Source organism: Mustela lutreola, chromosome 3, assembly GCF_030435805.1.
Source record: "Mustela lutreola isolate mMusLut2 chromosome 3, mMusLut2.pri, whole genome shotgun sequence".
Classification (NCBI taxonomy): domain Eukaryota; kingdom Metazoa; phylum Chordata; class Mammalia; order Carnivora; family Mustelidae; genus Mustela; species Mustela lutreola.
The window spans coordinates 209337252-209353597 of NC_081292.1; the positions used below are offsets into that span (position 1 = coordinate 209337252).

Sequence of the window (16346 nt, forward strand, 5' to 3'; positions counted from 1 at the left end):
CGGAGGCGACTGTTCAATTGTTGCTCACACATTCATTCAACTAATGCTGATTGAAAAACTACATTGTGCCCGTTTAATATGTTGGCGTGTAGCTGGTATATTGGCGTGTAGCTGGTATATTGGCGTGTAGCTGGTATATTGGTACTCAGTGAAAAAGACAGCGGTGGCGCCAGCCTCATGTGGGGGCTACTAACCAGTAGTTGATTCCAGTGAGGAGGTAAGCAGTAAACAAGTCAACCGGCAAACAAAAATTTAATCCTACGCTTTACTAAGGACTGTGTACACTGGGAAATAGCAGGTGACGTGGTAGAGAGCAGCTGTGAGCGTGCAATGGTACGTAACACTAGATTAGGTGGTCAGGACAGGTCCTTTGGGAAGATGACAGTTTAGCTGACACCTGATGGTGCGGATGAGCCAGCAGGAGAACTTGGGAGAAAGAACGTTGTCAGCAGAGGAACCAGGAAATCTAAACAACCAGGCCAGGAGGGCTGGTGATTTTAGAGATTCGGAGAGGTTGCTGTGGCTGGAGTAAGATGAAGCAGGTCCGAAAGGGACAACAACCTTATCCCGTTACATGTACAGAGGCTTTCAGAGATGCCAAGTTCTTCACCCAGAAGACACTACACATGCCATTACCACTGACACTTTGATGGTGGTAGACGGTGCTCATATCTAGATGACAGTTTTTCTCCATGTTAATTTTACAGTGAATTGTTAGTATAGTTCAGAATTTGAATGACTTTTGGCTCAGTACTTGTACATTCTCCAAAATTTAAAATTTCTTTCCACGTACTCAGTTTTTTTTTTTTTCCTCTTATACTTATCTACTGTCACGTTGGGTTGATCACAGCTCCTAAAACCTTATAATACTAAAAATAAATTTACCCACTAGTTATACATCTCAAGAACATCAACAATAATCAAGAATCACCTGTTGGTCGTTTGCAGGGGGCTCCTGGCAATCGTGGTTTCCCGGGCTCTGATGGTTTACCTGGACCAAAGGTGAGGTTATCCATCAATGTGACTCTCATGTGGCTGGAGCTACGTGATGACGATGATGCCACTGTGCAGAGTAGTGATCTGGCTTGGGTCCACGTGGGTGCAGATCCAGAAAGGAGTCAGACACAGATGTCAAGCCTAATATCAAATCCCCCCTGCGAGGGCTGGTTTCTGTATTACAGAGGGCTGGGAAGAATGAGAATGGTTGGAAGTATGTAGAAGTTTGTTTTCAGACTTTCTCGGGACGGTGCTGAGAAGAAAAGGTCACACACCTTTCCTTAGCTGATAAAGAGACTTTTTCCTTCATCTAGAAATTCAGACTCTAAAGTTTTGGTGTTTTTTTTTTCCCAACTCTACATTATCAGAGTGGTAATTGAAATACAATTTTCTTTAGCTAACGGTGAAAGTCACTCTTGTTTAATAAAGACAAATGAGAACAAAATATGTAGTGATACTTTTTGTAACTTTGTAACTACTTGACAAAGTATTCCTATGATATGCTAGTGATTTGTAAAACATAAATTTCGTATATCTTTCCTTTTATTTTCCTGCATTGTTTCTTTTTTTTTTTCTGACACATTCTGCTTTGCATTGGAACAGGGGGCTCAAGGAGAGAGGGGTCCTGTGGGCTCTTCTGGACCTAAAGGAGGTCAAGGGGACCCAGGACGGCCAGGCGAACCTGGGCTGCCGGGTGCTCGGGTAAGAACACAGCCATTTGCTACATCAGCCCAAGAGAACCGCTCCTCGGGGCTCAGCAAAAGGACTAACTGAGCTCATCTTGACAAGTGGGAGCATGTCTTTGTTTTTACAATTTTGACCTGATTCACTATTTTTAAAATACTGGTTTGTTATTTTTCGTGTATAGAAAATACAGTCTTTTCTAGTCTCCCTTTCTCAAAGACGTATGCATTCATCATTTTGCCCCTCGACATGAAAGAAAAACCCTGTTTGTCAATATTTACTCTTTCTTTACTTGCTGACGAATAATTTATTTGGCTTTTGGCGGAGAGAATTCCTGATAAATTTGTTTTTGACCAAATGTCATTTGGACTGTGAAATTCCTCTCATATTCTGTCGTCAACAGTGCTCCTCAAAGAGAAGGGAATTGCACATAAAGTTAATTTTAAAAAGTTAATTTAAAAAAATTTTAAAAAGTTAATGGAAATAACATTTGGCTCCACATACTCTTGAACCGGGTGTTCGAGATATGAGTACAAGCCTATGAGTACAGTTCCCGTGCAGATCTCCTTCTGCATGGGAAACCGACATTTTCCTAGAATTCTTCCCTGGACACCTGATAGGGTTGGAACACCGTCTGAATGAGCGGTCAGTGCTGCTTACAGTGAAAATGACCCCGGAGTGTTGTCCACATTTGGACTGGGGGGGCCACGAATTATAAAAACCTAGCGGGAGGCATAGCTTTGGGTGTCCTGAGTTTAGAGTAACTAGGCCTGAGTTCGGCGTGACTGGGAAGGCTCCCCTGGCCGGGATCAGTGTACTGTGTTCACGGCGCTGTTACAAATGCTGGTTTAGTGAGGGTTCTAAGCCAGAACGCCTCCTGTGCCCGCCGTGTAGACTCCTTTCCTCTCACATGTGACCTCCCACTGTGGGAGGCCGTGCTGTGAGGGCTCCGCCGGTGAAGTCCCACGTGGTGCTGCCTGTGGCATGCTCTGGGTCTGCCCTGTGTCTGTCCAAAGCCACGCTGGCCAAGGTCCGTGACCGGCCTGTGAGTTTGCCTAGAGGAGGCCACTGAAGATGGGCGTTGTGCAATGGAACTGGGTCCTTTGAACACGGTGCTATTTTTACTCTCACGACTCTTTACCTCAGTGGCAAGTCAGCAACAACATGACAAATCTTTTAATTTTCAGGGTCTGACTGGAAATCCTGGAGTTCAAGGTCCTGAAGGAAAACTTGGGCCTTTGGTAAGGAATTTACATAAAACTCCTGAGGGGGCCTGGGTGGCTCCGTTGTTTAAGCATCCAGCTCTTCGTTTCAGCTCCCGTTTTTTTCTCGGGTCATGAGTTCAAGCCCCATGTGGAGCCTACTTAAAATAAATAAATAAAAAGTCCATAATCCTCAGTATTTCTCAATAGACCTACAACTTAAATGATGAGATGTTTGTTTGAGGTCCATGTTTTTAATCAGGGGGATGCGGATGATACAGACATGTTTAAAATGCTGGAGCAAATTCATAGGATCTTGATATTTTAAAATTCACCAGAAACTGATAAAATTTAATTAATACCAGTGTTGGAGATTGAAATTACTTCTCTAACATCAGCAGAAAAAGTTGAAATCATGTATTCCTCCAGCATTGGTCAAATTCGTCTATTAGAAACATTCTTATTTCTTGATATCTTCTTAATTGTATAGGTTTAAGAGATAGGTAGGTCTGACTTTGGACAGCTCATATACTCTGGGCCCTTCCTTTATACCAAAAATGTGAAAAAGAAGTACCAAATTTCCATTACCACGAGCTAGAGTAAATTAAAGAAGAACGAAGATTTTTTTCCCTGTGAGAATGAGACGTGTACGGAGACGCGGAGTTGAGCTTTGTGTACGGAAAGAGTGAAATCTCTGTTCCCAATACTCAAAACACTTCAGCAGGTTTTTTTAAACATGCAACTATTCTGATTCACTAAGTAAAGGGTGAAGGATAGTTTAAAACTCATGTAACTTCTATAAGTACGGAAAGACAAGTGATGACTGTTTAGAGAGAATTTACATAAAACTGACTTTGCTCCTGTCAACTTTGCAGGGTGCTCCTGGGGAGGACGGCCGGCCGGGTCCTCCAGGCTCCATAGGAATCCGAGGGCAGCCCGGCAGCATGGGTCTCCCAGGCCCCAAAGGTAGCAGTGTGAGTACCTGTGAGAAAGGTTTGCTATCTCATCACGACCCTCACTTCAAGCAACCGTGTTTTGAGCAAATTGATTGACATTTAAATGGTTTCTAATTTTTCTTTAGGGTGACCCTGGAAAACCTGGAGAGGCAGGAAATGCTGGTGTTCCTGGGCAGAGGGTAAGTAAACATTTTCTGCCAAAGGGGGGAAATCCATGTATATATATATATATATGATATCACCCCAATGTCTTGTGGCCCCACTTTACATATTATCTCTGTGTGATATTAGGGAGCTCCTGGAAAAGATGGTGAAGTCGGTCCTTCTGGTCCCGTGGGTCCCCCGGTACGTGATCTTTCCACGAGAATGTATTTCCGTTGCATTTTTCATGTTTGTCCAAGACTCTACTTAGGAGTAAGTTTCAGAGGAAGTAAGTAAGAAAGTGCAGGATTGAAGAATTTCAGTTATAATCTTTCATTTTGATTCCCGTGTGGGTACCTTCTGCCTTTTTAAATGGAGCGATTGGACTTTTCGTTTTAAACTTCTTTAAGATGTTGCTGGTAAAACCTACCTCATCATCTTTAAGTGTTGAAGAATGTGTCAACTATCGGTCTAACAAATGTTTTGACAAATTTTTGACAAACATTTTGTACTTTTATTGATAATATTTAAGTACTGAATTATACCTACATTCTTCTAATGATGCCTTATAGGAATTTACTTAAACTGACTTTTTTTTTGAGGACTAAAAAATGAAAATTTTTTATCCTTTGAGGTACACTTGCATCTAGTATTCTAAAATTAAATATTCATAGAAATATTTTGGCATATTTATTTGTCTGTGATGGGGCAATTTAAATATCTTTCTAAAATGTTAGCTTTGCTTTCTACAGTTGTTCTAATGTTGAGAGCTTGATTAATATTTTTTATGACACTGAGAAATAAATTAGAATATTAGAATAGAGATAAGGTTTCCCCCATTATCTGAAAGCAGAGGGTTCCCATGAAAACTTTATAAGCTGACATGGTATAAAGCCAAAAGGCTATTATCATTAGTTTATATGGAAAATTAAATTCCCAGACTCCAAAAAGAGACTCTCCTAGGTTTTTCTAATACCTTGGGACATATCTTGCCCTAACAGATGCACAAATAAATGTAGATAAAACTCAGATGCTCACAGACACAGTTCCGCACCCTGGCGGCTTGATGTCGAGATGCGAGCGTGGTTCTCCAGGCAGGAGCTTGTGGGGGCCCCTCTCGCTGCCAGGGGTGCGCTGCCTCCATGACAGCTCACAGCAAAACAAATGCTGAATGCTTTTTTTTTTGCTTTTCACCTTTTTTTGTAAATCAAAAATTCTCTTCAAACTTCTTTCTGTTAGCAGAAGACTAATACAGATCTTTCATAAAAGTGAAGTGATGCAGCACGAACTTTGGAACAGCAGGAGATACTTGTATTGCCTGCTGAGATCAGATATGTAAAAGCAATGAATTTTTCCAGGTTCAGCTTTTCCAGTTTCCCCACCCAATTTTATGGTTGGCTCTAGACATTTTACGTTTGGATCAAAAAATGAACATACGTCATCAGTGTTTTTGTCAACTTTAGAAGATACTTTCTCAGCAGCACGGACTTCCAACAACACCTTCAACTACTCATTATAATGCTAGCTCCATATCTGGCTAGAATGAAAGCCTGTGATTAGAAAAAAGGCAAACATCAATCCTCGTAGTAGGTCGCACACACCAGAAGCAGGTATGAAGATCGGACTCCACTCATGACTTTCTCTCCTTCCTGACTCAGGGTCTAGCCGGGGAGAGAGGAGAACAGGGACCTCCAGGCCCCACGGGCTTTCAGGTAGGCTCCAACCCACTTCTGCATGTTTTCTACCATTGATTACACTGCTTTTTTTTTAAATATGAAAAGGTATGGTCAAATGACGTGAGATTCCACAATTTTCAAACAGTCATTCTTCTTTTAGTAAATAAATAAAATGGATAAGACCCAACATTTCTGTTCAAAGAGAAGGAACAGACTTCCCCCTAAAAACTGATCGAAATATAAAACAGTTGACAAATTAAAGATTATGAAATGTTTCCGATAAGTTTTATTGAATGATTTTAAGGTTGATTCCGTTTCATAGACACAATGTCTTACATTTTTTGTTGAATGAATTTTCATGCTTTATCTAGATATATTGTATGGGAAATTAATAATGGATAATTATAATTTGATTAAAAAGAAACTTTCAGGAGTGACTTTCAGTACTATACTAGCAACCTAAAATATTGCTTTCAGACCCATAACAACTTGACAAATGTTAAAAATCTCCCATTAGATTCCTTTCTTTTTTCTTCTTAAGTGTGTCCAAATGAAAATCTAAATCTATAAACCGACCATTGCTGCATTATGGTATAAGATAGAGTTTTCTTGTTCTGTTTTCCTTGTCCTTAAACAATAGCTTTTGCTTGAACGTATAGTCATGGAACCTCCATGAATTATATAAGGTAAACTGTGAACACTAGTGACCTATTAAACTTTGACAAATTCACAATTTTATTTTTTTCTTTTCCTTTAGGGGCTTCCTGGTCCTCCAGGGCCTCCTGGGGAAGGTGGAAAGCCAGGTGATCAGGTAAGTTTATTTTTAATAATAATAATGATAATAATAATAGCAATAATAAAAATTGCTGGTCCATAATATCACTTATTATTATATGTGAAGTTCTGTTCTGATTTGCTTTATAAATGTAATCTCTTTTAATCCTCAAAACAACCCTATACATCTAGGGACTATATGATGCCTGTTTTTCACATGAGTAAAATGAAGCACAGAGATGTTAGGTGACATTCCAAAGTGACACAGAGGGTATATAATTTGTGAATACTGGCTTGCTTCCCAAGACTGTTTGTAATCACTAGAGATGTGTCTTCTCATAACTACCGAGTTATATTTGAAGCTTTATAAATGGCTTTAAACAGATATTATTTTATTTCTATTATTTTACCAGGACATCAGTTAATTTATTTTTCTGTGGATGATTCGTTCATTCATGTAACCATTCAGCAGGTATTTGCTGGGTACTGTGTGCTTAGGTGTCTTGAGCTCTGGCCCTAACCAATTGATCCAGATGGACATGAACTTTATGTTACATCACGGTAGGAGATAGAGTGTGGAAATATAGAAGATGCACCAAATCCAGACTTGGGGATTTAGGAAAAGTTTCCCAGCAAAGTAATATCTTTTATGAGTAAGGGAGGAGGAAGGAAGGGAGATGAGCACAGCAGGTGCATTTGTTGGTCAAATGAAGGCACTGAAAAGGTGGTAAGAAAGGAATGCAGAGAATAAATTCGCGTGGAGGTGGGGCTGGACGGTAAATCGGGAGCCTGATTATGGGAAGTCTGACTTCAAATGTCGTTTTTTTTCGGATTCTTCTAATGGGAGGTGATGAAGGGCCTTTAAGCAACAGATTCAAAACCTCTCTCTTTGATTAAAAATAAAAACTAATGACAAAGAAAGCTTATTTATCTCTTATTTTCCTTTTTAATGTATGCTAATAGGCAATATGTGGTTTAAAAGAAAACCAACGTTTGGTTTTCTTTTAAACCACATATTGTAATGTAATGTATGCCTATTTAAATTTTTCTTAAAACTTCACATTGAGGACCAACCGAACTTCTAAATTAGTTTTCATCCCAGACTGATGACTGTGACTTTCTATACAACAGCTTTCTTTGTCATTAGTTATTATTTTTAATCAAAAAGAGAGGTTTTGAACTTGTTGACAAACTTTCTTTTAGTTAAGAACAGACTGAAACTTGTGACATAGTCATGACTACACTAGTTTGAACCCACAATTCCCAGGGGACTGTTGTCCATAGTGTATGGTCAGTGGAAATATTTACTAAATTGAGTTGAACCGGTTATGTTTAAGAAATAGCTCCTTGTTGGTTTTTTATTTCTGTTTCCTCTATTAAATTTTTTTCACATTAGGAAATAAAATTGCTATATATTTTGTTGTCTCTAAAAAGACCAGTGTGTTCTATTTGTGAGGTAATGTTTTTCATGTCTTCACTGCCCAAAATCAAGCATTCAGCTTTAATAAACATTTTTTTTTTCTGGAAAAATAATTTCTATCCAATGTATGGGATATCCCCTCATTTATAAAAGTATACACATTTTTCTTTCCTCAGTATTATGGGTTTATTCAAACCTCTAATAGTACATTAAAAGAAATTAGATGTGTGGTACGGAAAGATTTCTACTAAATACCCAAAATTTAGCTCAAAGCATTTCTTGAAATTTTTAAAAATTATATCTTCTAGGGAGTTCCTGGAGATCCTGGAGCAGTTGGCCCATTAGGACCCAGAGTGAGTATTTTCTCTTTCGCTATTAACTTAATTTCCATTGCTTTCAGTTAAAAAAAAAAAAAAATCTTTTATCATAAGCTGAGCTTTCTTTTGAGAATAAAATTCTTTTCCTTGATGAAAATTAATCTTACGAGGAAAGTCTATGCCATGAAATAACATGTTCTTACTTCAAGTTCATTTCTTATCACTAAATTAGAAAAATGAGCCTCAATAGTTGCTCATTTCTCAGTTTTTCTCCAGTAGAAGCAGTTTTGCAGATTTCCAGAAACATTTTTAACCCACTTTCACAACAGTCGCTGGTTGTTTGACATCCCCGTGTCTCACTAGGGAGAGCGCGGAAACCCAGGGGAGAGAGGAGAACCAGGAATCACGGGGCTGCCTGGCGAGAAGGGAATGGCTGGGGGCCACGGCCCGGACGGTCCCAAAGTAAGTACGGCGGTGAACTGGCACTTCAGAATGTTCCCGGAGCTACAGCCTAATAAGCACATGATGGAACTAGAATGGGTTTCTCTTATTGTTGCGAGAAAATTCGATTATATAATTTTCTTCTTCAACAAGTATTCAATAAGCACTACTAGGCTTTTTCCTTGGCATTAAGGAGGTAGCTGAATGAAGTCTCTTCTCTGTGATAGGATTTATGGTTTAGTGTGCATAGTGATACATTCTCATATGGAAACCCATTCCTAACATTTATTCACATAACTTTACTAGTGGCTTCCATAGTAAGCAGAGGCAATAAATAGGAATCCGTATAACTTATAACGAGATGTTCCTGATCATACACTCCAGTTTTTTGTCTCATGTTCTTACTAACTGTAAGAAAGTACGTCATCCTAGAAATCTGAAAGTAAAATACATCGTGAGGCAAAAATCAGTCTTGTTTCCTTTGGGAGCCATTTCAGATTGTAGAAGAGGGTGCTCAATTTCGGTATAAACAATTAAAGTAGAGTTTTTCATGGTCGTATATCATTAGATCCCTTACATTTTCAAGGTCCAGAGTGATTACGTGCTTAATAGCACGTCTTCGTTAGTGAGAGTGAAATACTCTCTAAAAGTAACGTCCCCTTCATCAGGCCCGCATGATGTTGTCAGAGAGAAAGAAAGGCAACCATTGTTTGTATTTGACTTGGTGCTCAATTTCCCCAAGGAAAAAAGTTGAAAACATAAACCAACAATTAGAAAGGCAAAGTCTTTTTGATTCCAAAAAGTGAGCTCAGAAACAATTTTCACAAATGAAAAATATAAACACTAAGTTGAACCCTATGAAATCTCTGATCTTCCACTCTTTTTGTCTTACCAGCAGAGAAATCTCACGTGGCTCAATCTTAATACCGTATCGGCGAGGTCCCTTATTGTTGGTTCATTTTAGGGCAGTCCAGGACCATCAGGAACCCCTGGAGATACAGGCCCACCGGGACTTCAGGGTATGCCAGGAGAGAGAGGAATTGCAGGAACTCCAGGCCCGAAGGGTGACAGAGTAAGTCTCTGGTTTTTTTTGTTTCTTTGTTTGTTTTGCTTTTTTTGTTTTGTTTTGTTTTAGTTCATTCATTTAGAGTTTCTAAATTCCTCCTGAAAATTTTTTCTTGGCCAGGCTTTTGCTTCTTCCGTTCTAAGTCCCAAGTCGATCTTCCCTCCGTCTCTCCTTCTCTTTCTTTCTTTCTTTTTCTGCCTTTCAATACCTATATTTATTCAGAAAATACACAATGCCAGGCACTGTTCTAGGCTCAAGGGGATATAACTATGATCAAAAGATATAAGCCCGTGCCCTCATGAAGCTTCCCCCCAAGTGAGAGAAGAAGACGATGACATTCTGTGTGTCTCCGCAGGGCGGCATAGGCGAGAAGGGTGCTGAAGGGACAGCCGGGAACGATGGAGCCAGAGTAAGTGAATCACCCCTCCCAGCCGAGCTCGGGACCAACTGTCAGTATCACACGAATTTGCCTGAACTTTCCAAAATAAAGTTCATTGTGTTCCCATACGGTCAGGATTTGGAAGTTGATCGATGCTGAGGTTTGATGTTGATCAATCACGGATACTCCTTTTGCTTACTTTGAACCAGAACAAGCCAAAACGTCGCCCTTGTCGAGGGGGTGGAACAGAGCACAGCCTCCCGTGCACATGAGACAGTGCTTTAGGCAGTGGGGCTCCCTTTGTCTTTCTCCATCTTCTTTTCTATTTCATACGCAATGTGTGTTCTTGTTCACGTGTTGATCGACTGAGCTGTTCTAGACCTCACTCCAGGGCAGGCCAGGAGAGTTTTCACTGTAGCAAGTTGAGGTGACTATTTCTCAATGCGCTGGGTGCTAGGGGTGAGAGAGCTACCGCACAGCGGACCATCATCAATGCTTCCATCCATAAGGAGGATGAAGAAGTGAAATTTGAAGAAGATGCTTGACCCCAGGGCATTGTTTAATGTCATGTCAGAAGCTGACCTTTAACAAGGTTTCAGTTCTCAAACATACAATACATTTGCAATTCTAAGAAGAGACTGAATATAGTTTTTTAGACTTTAAGGAAATTATTCTCTTGATAAAGACACTAAAGTAAAATAAAGGGAAAGTTTTGTCTGAGTGGTAATGATCCCTTTTTTTCTTTTTTTCTGAAAATCTACTTAACTTAGCAAATTATGAACATGAGCTGTTTCTTGCCTTGTAGTTAGCTCTAATATTCGATTCGTCGTTCAAGAGACGTCTGAGTGAGTCTGACGCACTGTTGCTGTCTTACGTTGTCCACGGCCTGTAGTGCCTAGTGCCGTAGGGCAGAGCTGTTTGGAGGAGGGCTGCATTGACAGCTTATTTTAAGGTGAAATCTGAAACACTATCTATTGTTCCTACAAACCAACTTTGAAAATGCAGTGTGATAGAAACAGGACTTGAGCAATGACTGCTTTATTTTCAGGAAGGACATTGCTTTAGGGAGGAAACAGAGCAGACCACTTGCTGTAATTTCACAGTAAAGGGGAAAAATGAGTAATATGTTTTCTCTGTAAGAAAAAAAAAGGGGGGGAATTTAATGAAGTGATCTTTATTTAATCCAATTCTTTAGGGAAATATATTAGGTAAACTATTGGAAGAATAATGTTCCATTATAGATCTAGAGAATATATGGCCACAGTATTCTCATGTTCTTATAAGAATATAAATTTAAGATGTCCTTTTTGTTCCTTAAGTTCCCTTCATAGTACATACAAATTTTAAATGGCAACAGAATATTTGGGCTGCCTATGAAGAAAGAAAACTTGTTCCAGAAAAGACTCCACTACAGTCCAGTTTAAAGAGTGTGACCACATGTCAAGAAGACCCAGTTCGAACCCCGACATGATCGCTCCCTCGGCTCTGAGCGTAGAGAACCCAACCTCGGTGTAGCTAGATAGCCACACTCCTTGTAATCTTAGGAGAATGTAGAAAAGTCAATGCTTTATCACAGTTTCACTTAAAAAAAAATAGAGTGGCACTTCGTTCATATAGTTTAAGAATATAATATTCTATACAAAAGAAGAAATCCAGGAAACATAGAAACATCGTAGAAGAGCAGGTTTAATTTGGAACTAGAGTTTGAAGACAGTGTTGTGTATGTCTGACTTGAGGTGGACGGAAGAGATTAGAACATGTTGTAGAGAACATTCAGGAAATTGTTTTAGAGTAAATAGGAAGATCTTAAGAGTATACAGATTATTACCATGTATTATAGACAATGTTTTGCAAAAGCATCTAAGCTATAACAAAATGGGATCTTTTGTGATTGTTCGTTCAATCATGGAGAATCCGGTGCATTCGCTTCTTAACTATGTCCATGTTCTGTCTGTCGACAGGGTCTTCCAGGTCCCCTGGGTCCTCCGGGTCCGGCAGGTCCCACTGGAGAAAAGGTAATATCATAAACTGATGTTCTGTGGGTTTGGAATCAGGAAGTCTGGGTGATAGCTCTTTCTCATGCCGCTTTCTCTCTCAAACATGTGGTAGTTGGGCCCGGTCATCTCAGAGCTCCCCCCGCCGTCTGCCCTGCACGGAGCACTCAGTACCCTCCAGTTGCCTTATGTTTTACTTCTGCTTTGGACAATCACCATCTAACATCTTCTTTGCAGGGTGAACCTGGCCCTCGAGGTTTAGTTGGCCCTCCGGGCTCCCGCGGCAATCCTGTAAGTGACAGTGTTTTAATTTTTTTTTTTTTTAAGAATGGGATTGAGCAGGTAAACAACTCATCGTTTTGTCTTGATGTTTATGTAAAAGCATGCCTGTTGGTTCAGGCTATTTGTAACTTCTTAGTTTTCAGCATTTACTTCTCTTTAAACTCAAAAACTTACCAGTCTGTTATTTCTATGCTATCTATTAAATCTCGGTAAGCAGCTCGTTTACTAAAGAGTTAAGAAATTTTTAGAGACTTCAGACCATGGAGATTTTGTTCTATGGTCCTTATCTATCTATCATCCTTAAAAGTCTTCCTCAAGAAACATATTTAATCATCTATATAAACATTTCAAAACACTATAAGTTTATATAATTGTATTTTTATTTTATTTTTAATTTTTTATTGTGTTAGTCACCATACAGTACATCATTAGTTTTTGATGTCGTGCTCCATGACCTGTTGTTAGCATATAACACCCAGTGTATTTTTAAATACTGTTCCCATTTACAGTAAAGTGTGAGAGCTACAGTAATCTCTGCTTTCTCGTAGGGTTCTCGTGGTGAAAATGGCCCCACTGGGGCTGTTGGTTTTGCCGGACCTCAGGTATGATCTTCAAGTATCTCTAATTCACAATGAACACTCTTTCTGTGATAACAATCAATTTAGTTAATTACTATTGTCCTATGTATTGAAGGTATACTAAAGATGCTGGGAAGTTAACAGCTTTCTAGGCAATATTCTCATTTTCAGTACAGTATTTCACTCTTTCATACAGTCTTTCACGGATGAGTTCGCACTATTCCAAATTCTGTACTTATTTGGTATAATAAAAATGTGGTGAGATAACTTGTTTTCTGACTGCCTTCGAAGATCTCATTAGGGCATTTTTTTCTCCTGTGCTTTAATACTGATTACAAAGCACCATTTAACAATATATAGTTAAATGATATGTTGGTAATAATTACTGTCAAATAGCTTGTCTACAAGTGTTATAACCACCTGGTTATTTAAACAATTGATATAGGGTCCCGATGGGCAGCCTGGAGTCAAAGGGGAGCCCGGAGAGCCAGGGCAGAAGGGAGACGCCGGTTCTCCTGGGCCACAAGGTCTGGCAGGATCCCCAGGCCCTCACGTAAGTGGAAAGAAAAACACCAAAAACCTGAGTCACGTGCTTAATGTTTAGACTTTGCGTTCAGCCCGTGTTGCTTCCCTATTGTGATCTTTTGTTCATTTCTTTCCATGTAGGGTCCTAATGGTGTTCCTGGACTCAAGGGTGGCCGAGGAACTCAGGGGCCACCTGTAAGTTGGTTTGAAGTTCTGGTCGCAGACACCTAGCACTTCTGGCCATTTTAAAGTGAATCTGAAGCTGTAACAACGAATTTTTACTGGCACAAGTAAACTCTCATGGAAAGGGCGTGTAATGGGGATCGGGGTTGCAATTAGTTTTATGACCTTGGAGACCCAGCTGCCTCCTCCATAACATAAAGGATGCACTCCGTGTCGGAGAAGGGAGGGGTAACGGGCAACTGCTCTAAGGGCTCTGATATGCCCAAGATTAATGTGATTCCAGTGAGAGCCTGGGACATACCTGTATGTGCTCAAGGTAAATGAGAAGAAGAAAGGGGAAAGTAGCATCCTTCCTACCAGTTAACTCAGATCCATTCTCAAAAACGTAGCATGCACGAGAAAAATCTACTGTTTACAACAAGGAAGGGAGTCTAAACACTCAGCATCCCGGTGGGAAAAAACAGATCCCAGAAAGTACATGGAATCAAGTTATTCTAAAATTGCTCATGTGATACTGTATTTCTAGGGTGCTACTGGGTTTCCTGGTTCTGCGGGCAGAGTTGGACCTCCAGGCCCTCCTGTAAGTTATTTCAGTGACTCAGATTGTGGGTAGTGGGGTAATCACACACACACACGCACGCGTGCACACACACACAGGAAAATACACCCAAACACATGTACCCATGATACAGATACACATACATATTTGAGTTACTGTTTATTCTTTTATTTAACCCCTTAGTGATTTGTTAGCCCATGTAAACAACTCTGACCCTAATGATTCACGCCGCTGCTGTCCTGTCACAGCAGGTCATCTTTGACCGTCCTGTTTCTCGGAGTACCTTATTTACGAGTCCTTCTTAGCTCAGCATTTGACAATCATTCCATTTGGGTACTAAGTTCGAACAGTATTGTGTGATAATAACTGCTCCTTTCAGGTGGGAAGCATCCCCAAAGCTTTGTCTAGTAAATGTCATTCTTTCATTGTAAGATCAGGACAGACGGAAGGAAAGGTCATCTATTCATGATGGAGTAGAGGCCTGAGATGTTTGAAAATTTGAGTCAATTTCAACACACTTTTGATATTGAGTCGAATGTAATTGTCTGCAAATAATTTAGATTTCCTCTTGGGAAATGAATCTGCAGCTGTGTTTTGTTTAATTTTGTTTAAATTCACTGAATGACTGATTATCTAACAGGAAAAATGGACCCAAGGGTCCATTGCACCAGGTCCTCTAATGTGGTTTTGACTTTGCCCTCCTGGGTTTCTATCTTATACTAGGGAGCTCCAGGACCTGCGGGGCCCTTAGGGGAACCCGGGAAGGAGGGACCCCCAGGTCTTCGTGGGGACCCCGGCTCTCATGGGCGAGTGGGAGATCGAGGACCAGCTGGCCCCCCAGGTGGCCCAGGAGACAAAGGCGACCCTGGAGAAGACGGGCAACCTGTAAGTTTGGCACCTGGTTTACGTCCCTCTAATGAGATAGTTACCAGTAGATCTCCATGGTATTCACTGCCGTGAAGAAACAGTTTGTACAGTAACCTGGGAACTTTCGTAAATCCTGAGGCCTTATATGTTTTAAATTTACAATTCTCTGCTCTAGAAGAAGAAGCAAATGTGTCAGTATAAATATAACAGTAGTGGGCGTGGGGTTCAGAAACTGAACAAGACAACATTCTTTGTTAATACATGTGTTGTATAAAGACAGTTTTTCAAAATACATTATACTATTTGAAATCTACATGTCTCAAAATACTAATATGTTTACCTAGATTACTATTTCTATTCTTTATTTTAAAAATTTCTTTGCCTTTTTAAAAAGAGGGAAAAAGCCTGAGTAGTTACCTCTTTCAGTCTGCCAATGTGCACATTACTCTTCAGGTTTCTTGGAACTCCGTGAGCTGCTTTCCCCTTTAAACAATGTTAGAGGCTCTGTGTTTGACTGTAAATTACGACTATAATTTGTCATATGTAGTATGGTTATATGAAACAGAATTTTTTTCTTGGTCTGAAAAACCTATAAAGCTGTGAACTGGTCTTTGTATATGGTTTTACACTGGAGAATTTCTAATTGTAGCTTATTCTCAAAATTAGGGTCCTGATGGCCCCCCGGGTCCAGCTGGAACCACTGGACAGAGAGGAATTGTGGGCATGCCGGGGCAGCGTGGGGAGAGGGGCATGCCTGGCCTGCCCGGCCCGGCGGTGAGTGGCTCGTCGGTGGGGTTTCCGTTGATTATGTGCAATATAATTTGTGAAGGGAGAATTCTTTTTTCTTAGTACATTTAAAGTCTTTTTTTAGACACAAATTCTGACGATCTTAAAAACCTTTGACTTTGAATGTCAAACCCTCTACTTAAGCATCTTGCAAAGTCTTTGAAAATTCTCTTTATTTAACCCCGGCACCAGAGAAGTAGACAAATAAGGATACGGATTTTGGGTGACTCTAAATATTCCTTCAAAAATCAAAAATACCCGCGGAGCTAGAGAAGGGGGCAGTCTCCTCTAGGGAGTAGGTCGCCTCTTTTTAAATACACACGCCTTGTCCCAGCACCTGTGTCTCGCAGTTCAGAGGGCAAGTTTTCGTTCATCATCAAAGGGGAGAAGTCGTTGAGCCACAGTCGTATTGGAGGTGGAGGTGGGCCGAGCTGGAAAGTCGGGCCGGGAAAGTGGGCTCCTTCCCCTGAGGGTGAGAAGAACCTGACACTCCCCGGAGGGCGATGAGCATTTGGCTTCC

General features: G+C 40.3%; 1 protein-coding gene across 2 annotated transcripts in view; it reads left to right on the forward strand.

Annotated features, from left to right (window-relative positions):
* Positions 1–16346, forward strand: part of COL5A2 (collagen type V alpha 2 chain) — a 137419-nt gene that overhangs the window by 103619 nt on the left and 17454 nt on the right. For both annotated transcript variants that reach the window (XM_059168630.1, XM_059168629.1), the window contains exons 24-43: positions 949–1002; positions 1600–1698; positions 2868–2921; positions 3758–3856; positions 3964–4017; positions 4130–4183; positions 5638–5691; positions 6413–6466; positions 8158–8202; positions 8530–8628; positions 9572–9679; positions 10029–10082; positions 12014–12067; positions 12284–12337; positions 12877–12930; positions 13352–13459; positions 13573–13626; positions 14141–14194; positions 14897–15058; positions 15707–15814. In XM_059168630.1, coding sequence (XP_059024613.1) covers positions 949–1002; positions 1600–1698; positions 2868–2921; positions 3758–3856; positions 3964–4017; positions 4130–4183; positions 5638–5691; positions 6413–6466; positions 8158–8202; positions 8530–8628; positions 9572–9679; positions 10029–10082; positions 12014–12067; positions 12284–12337; positions 12877–12930; positions 13352–13459; positions 13573–13626; positions 14141–14194; positions 14897–15058; positions 15707–15814 — 1476 coding nt within the window. The remainder of the gene's footprint in view (positions 1–948; positions 1003–1599; positions 1699–2867; positions 2922–3757; positions 3857–3963; positions 4018–4129; positions 4184–5637; positions 5692–6412; positions 6467–8157; positions 8203–8529; positions 8629–9571; positions 9680–10028; positions 10083–12013; positions 12068–12283; positions 12338–12876; positions 12931–13351; positions 13460–13572; positions 13627–14140; positions 14195–14896; positions 15059–15706; positions 15815–16346) is intronic.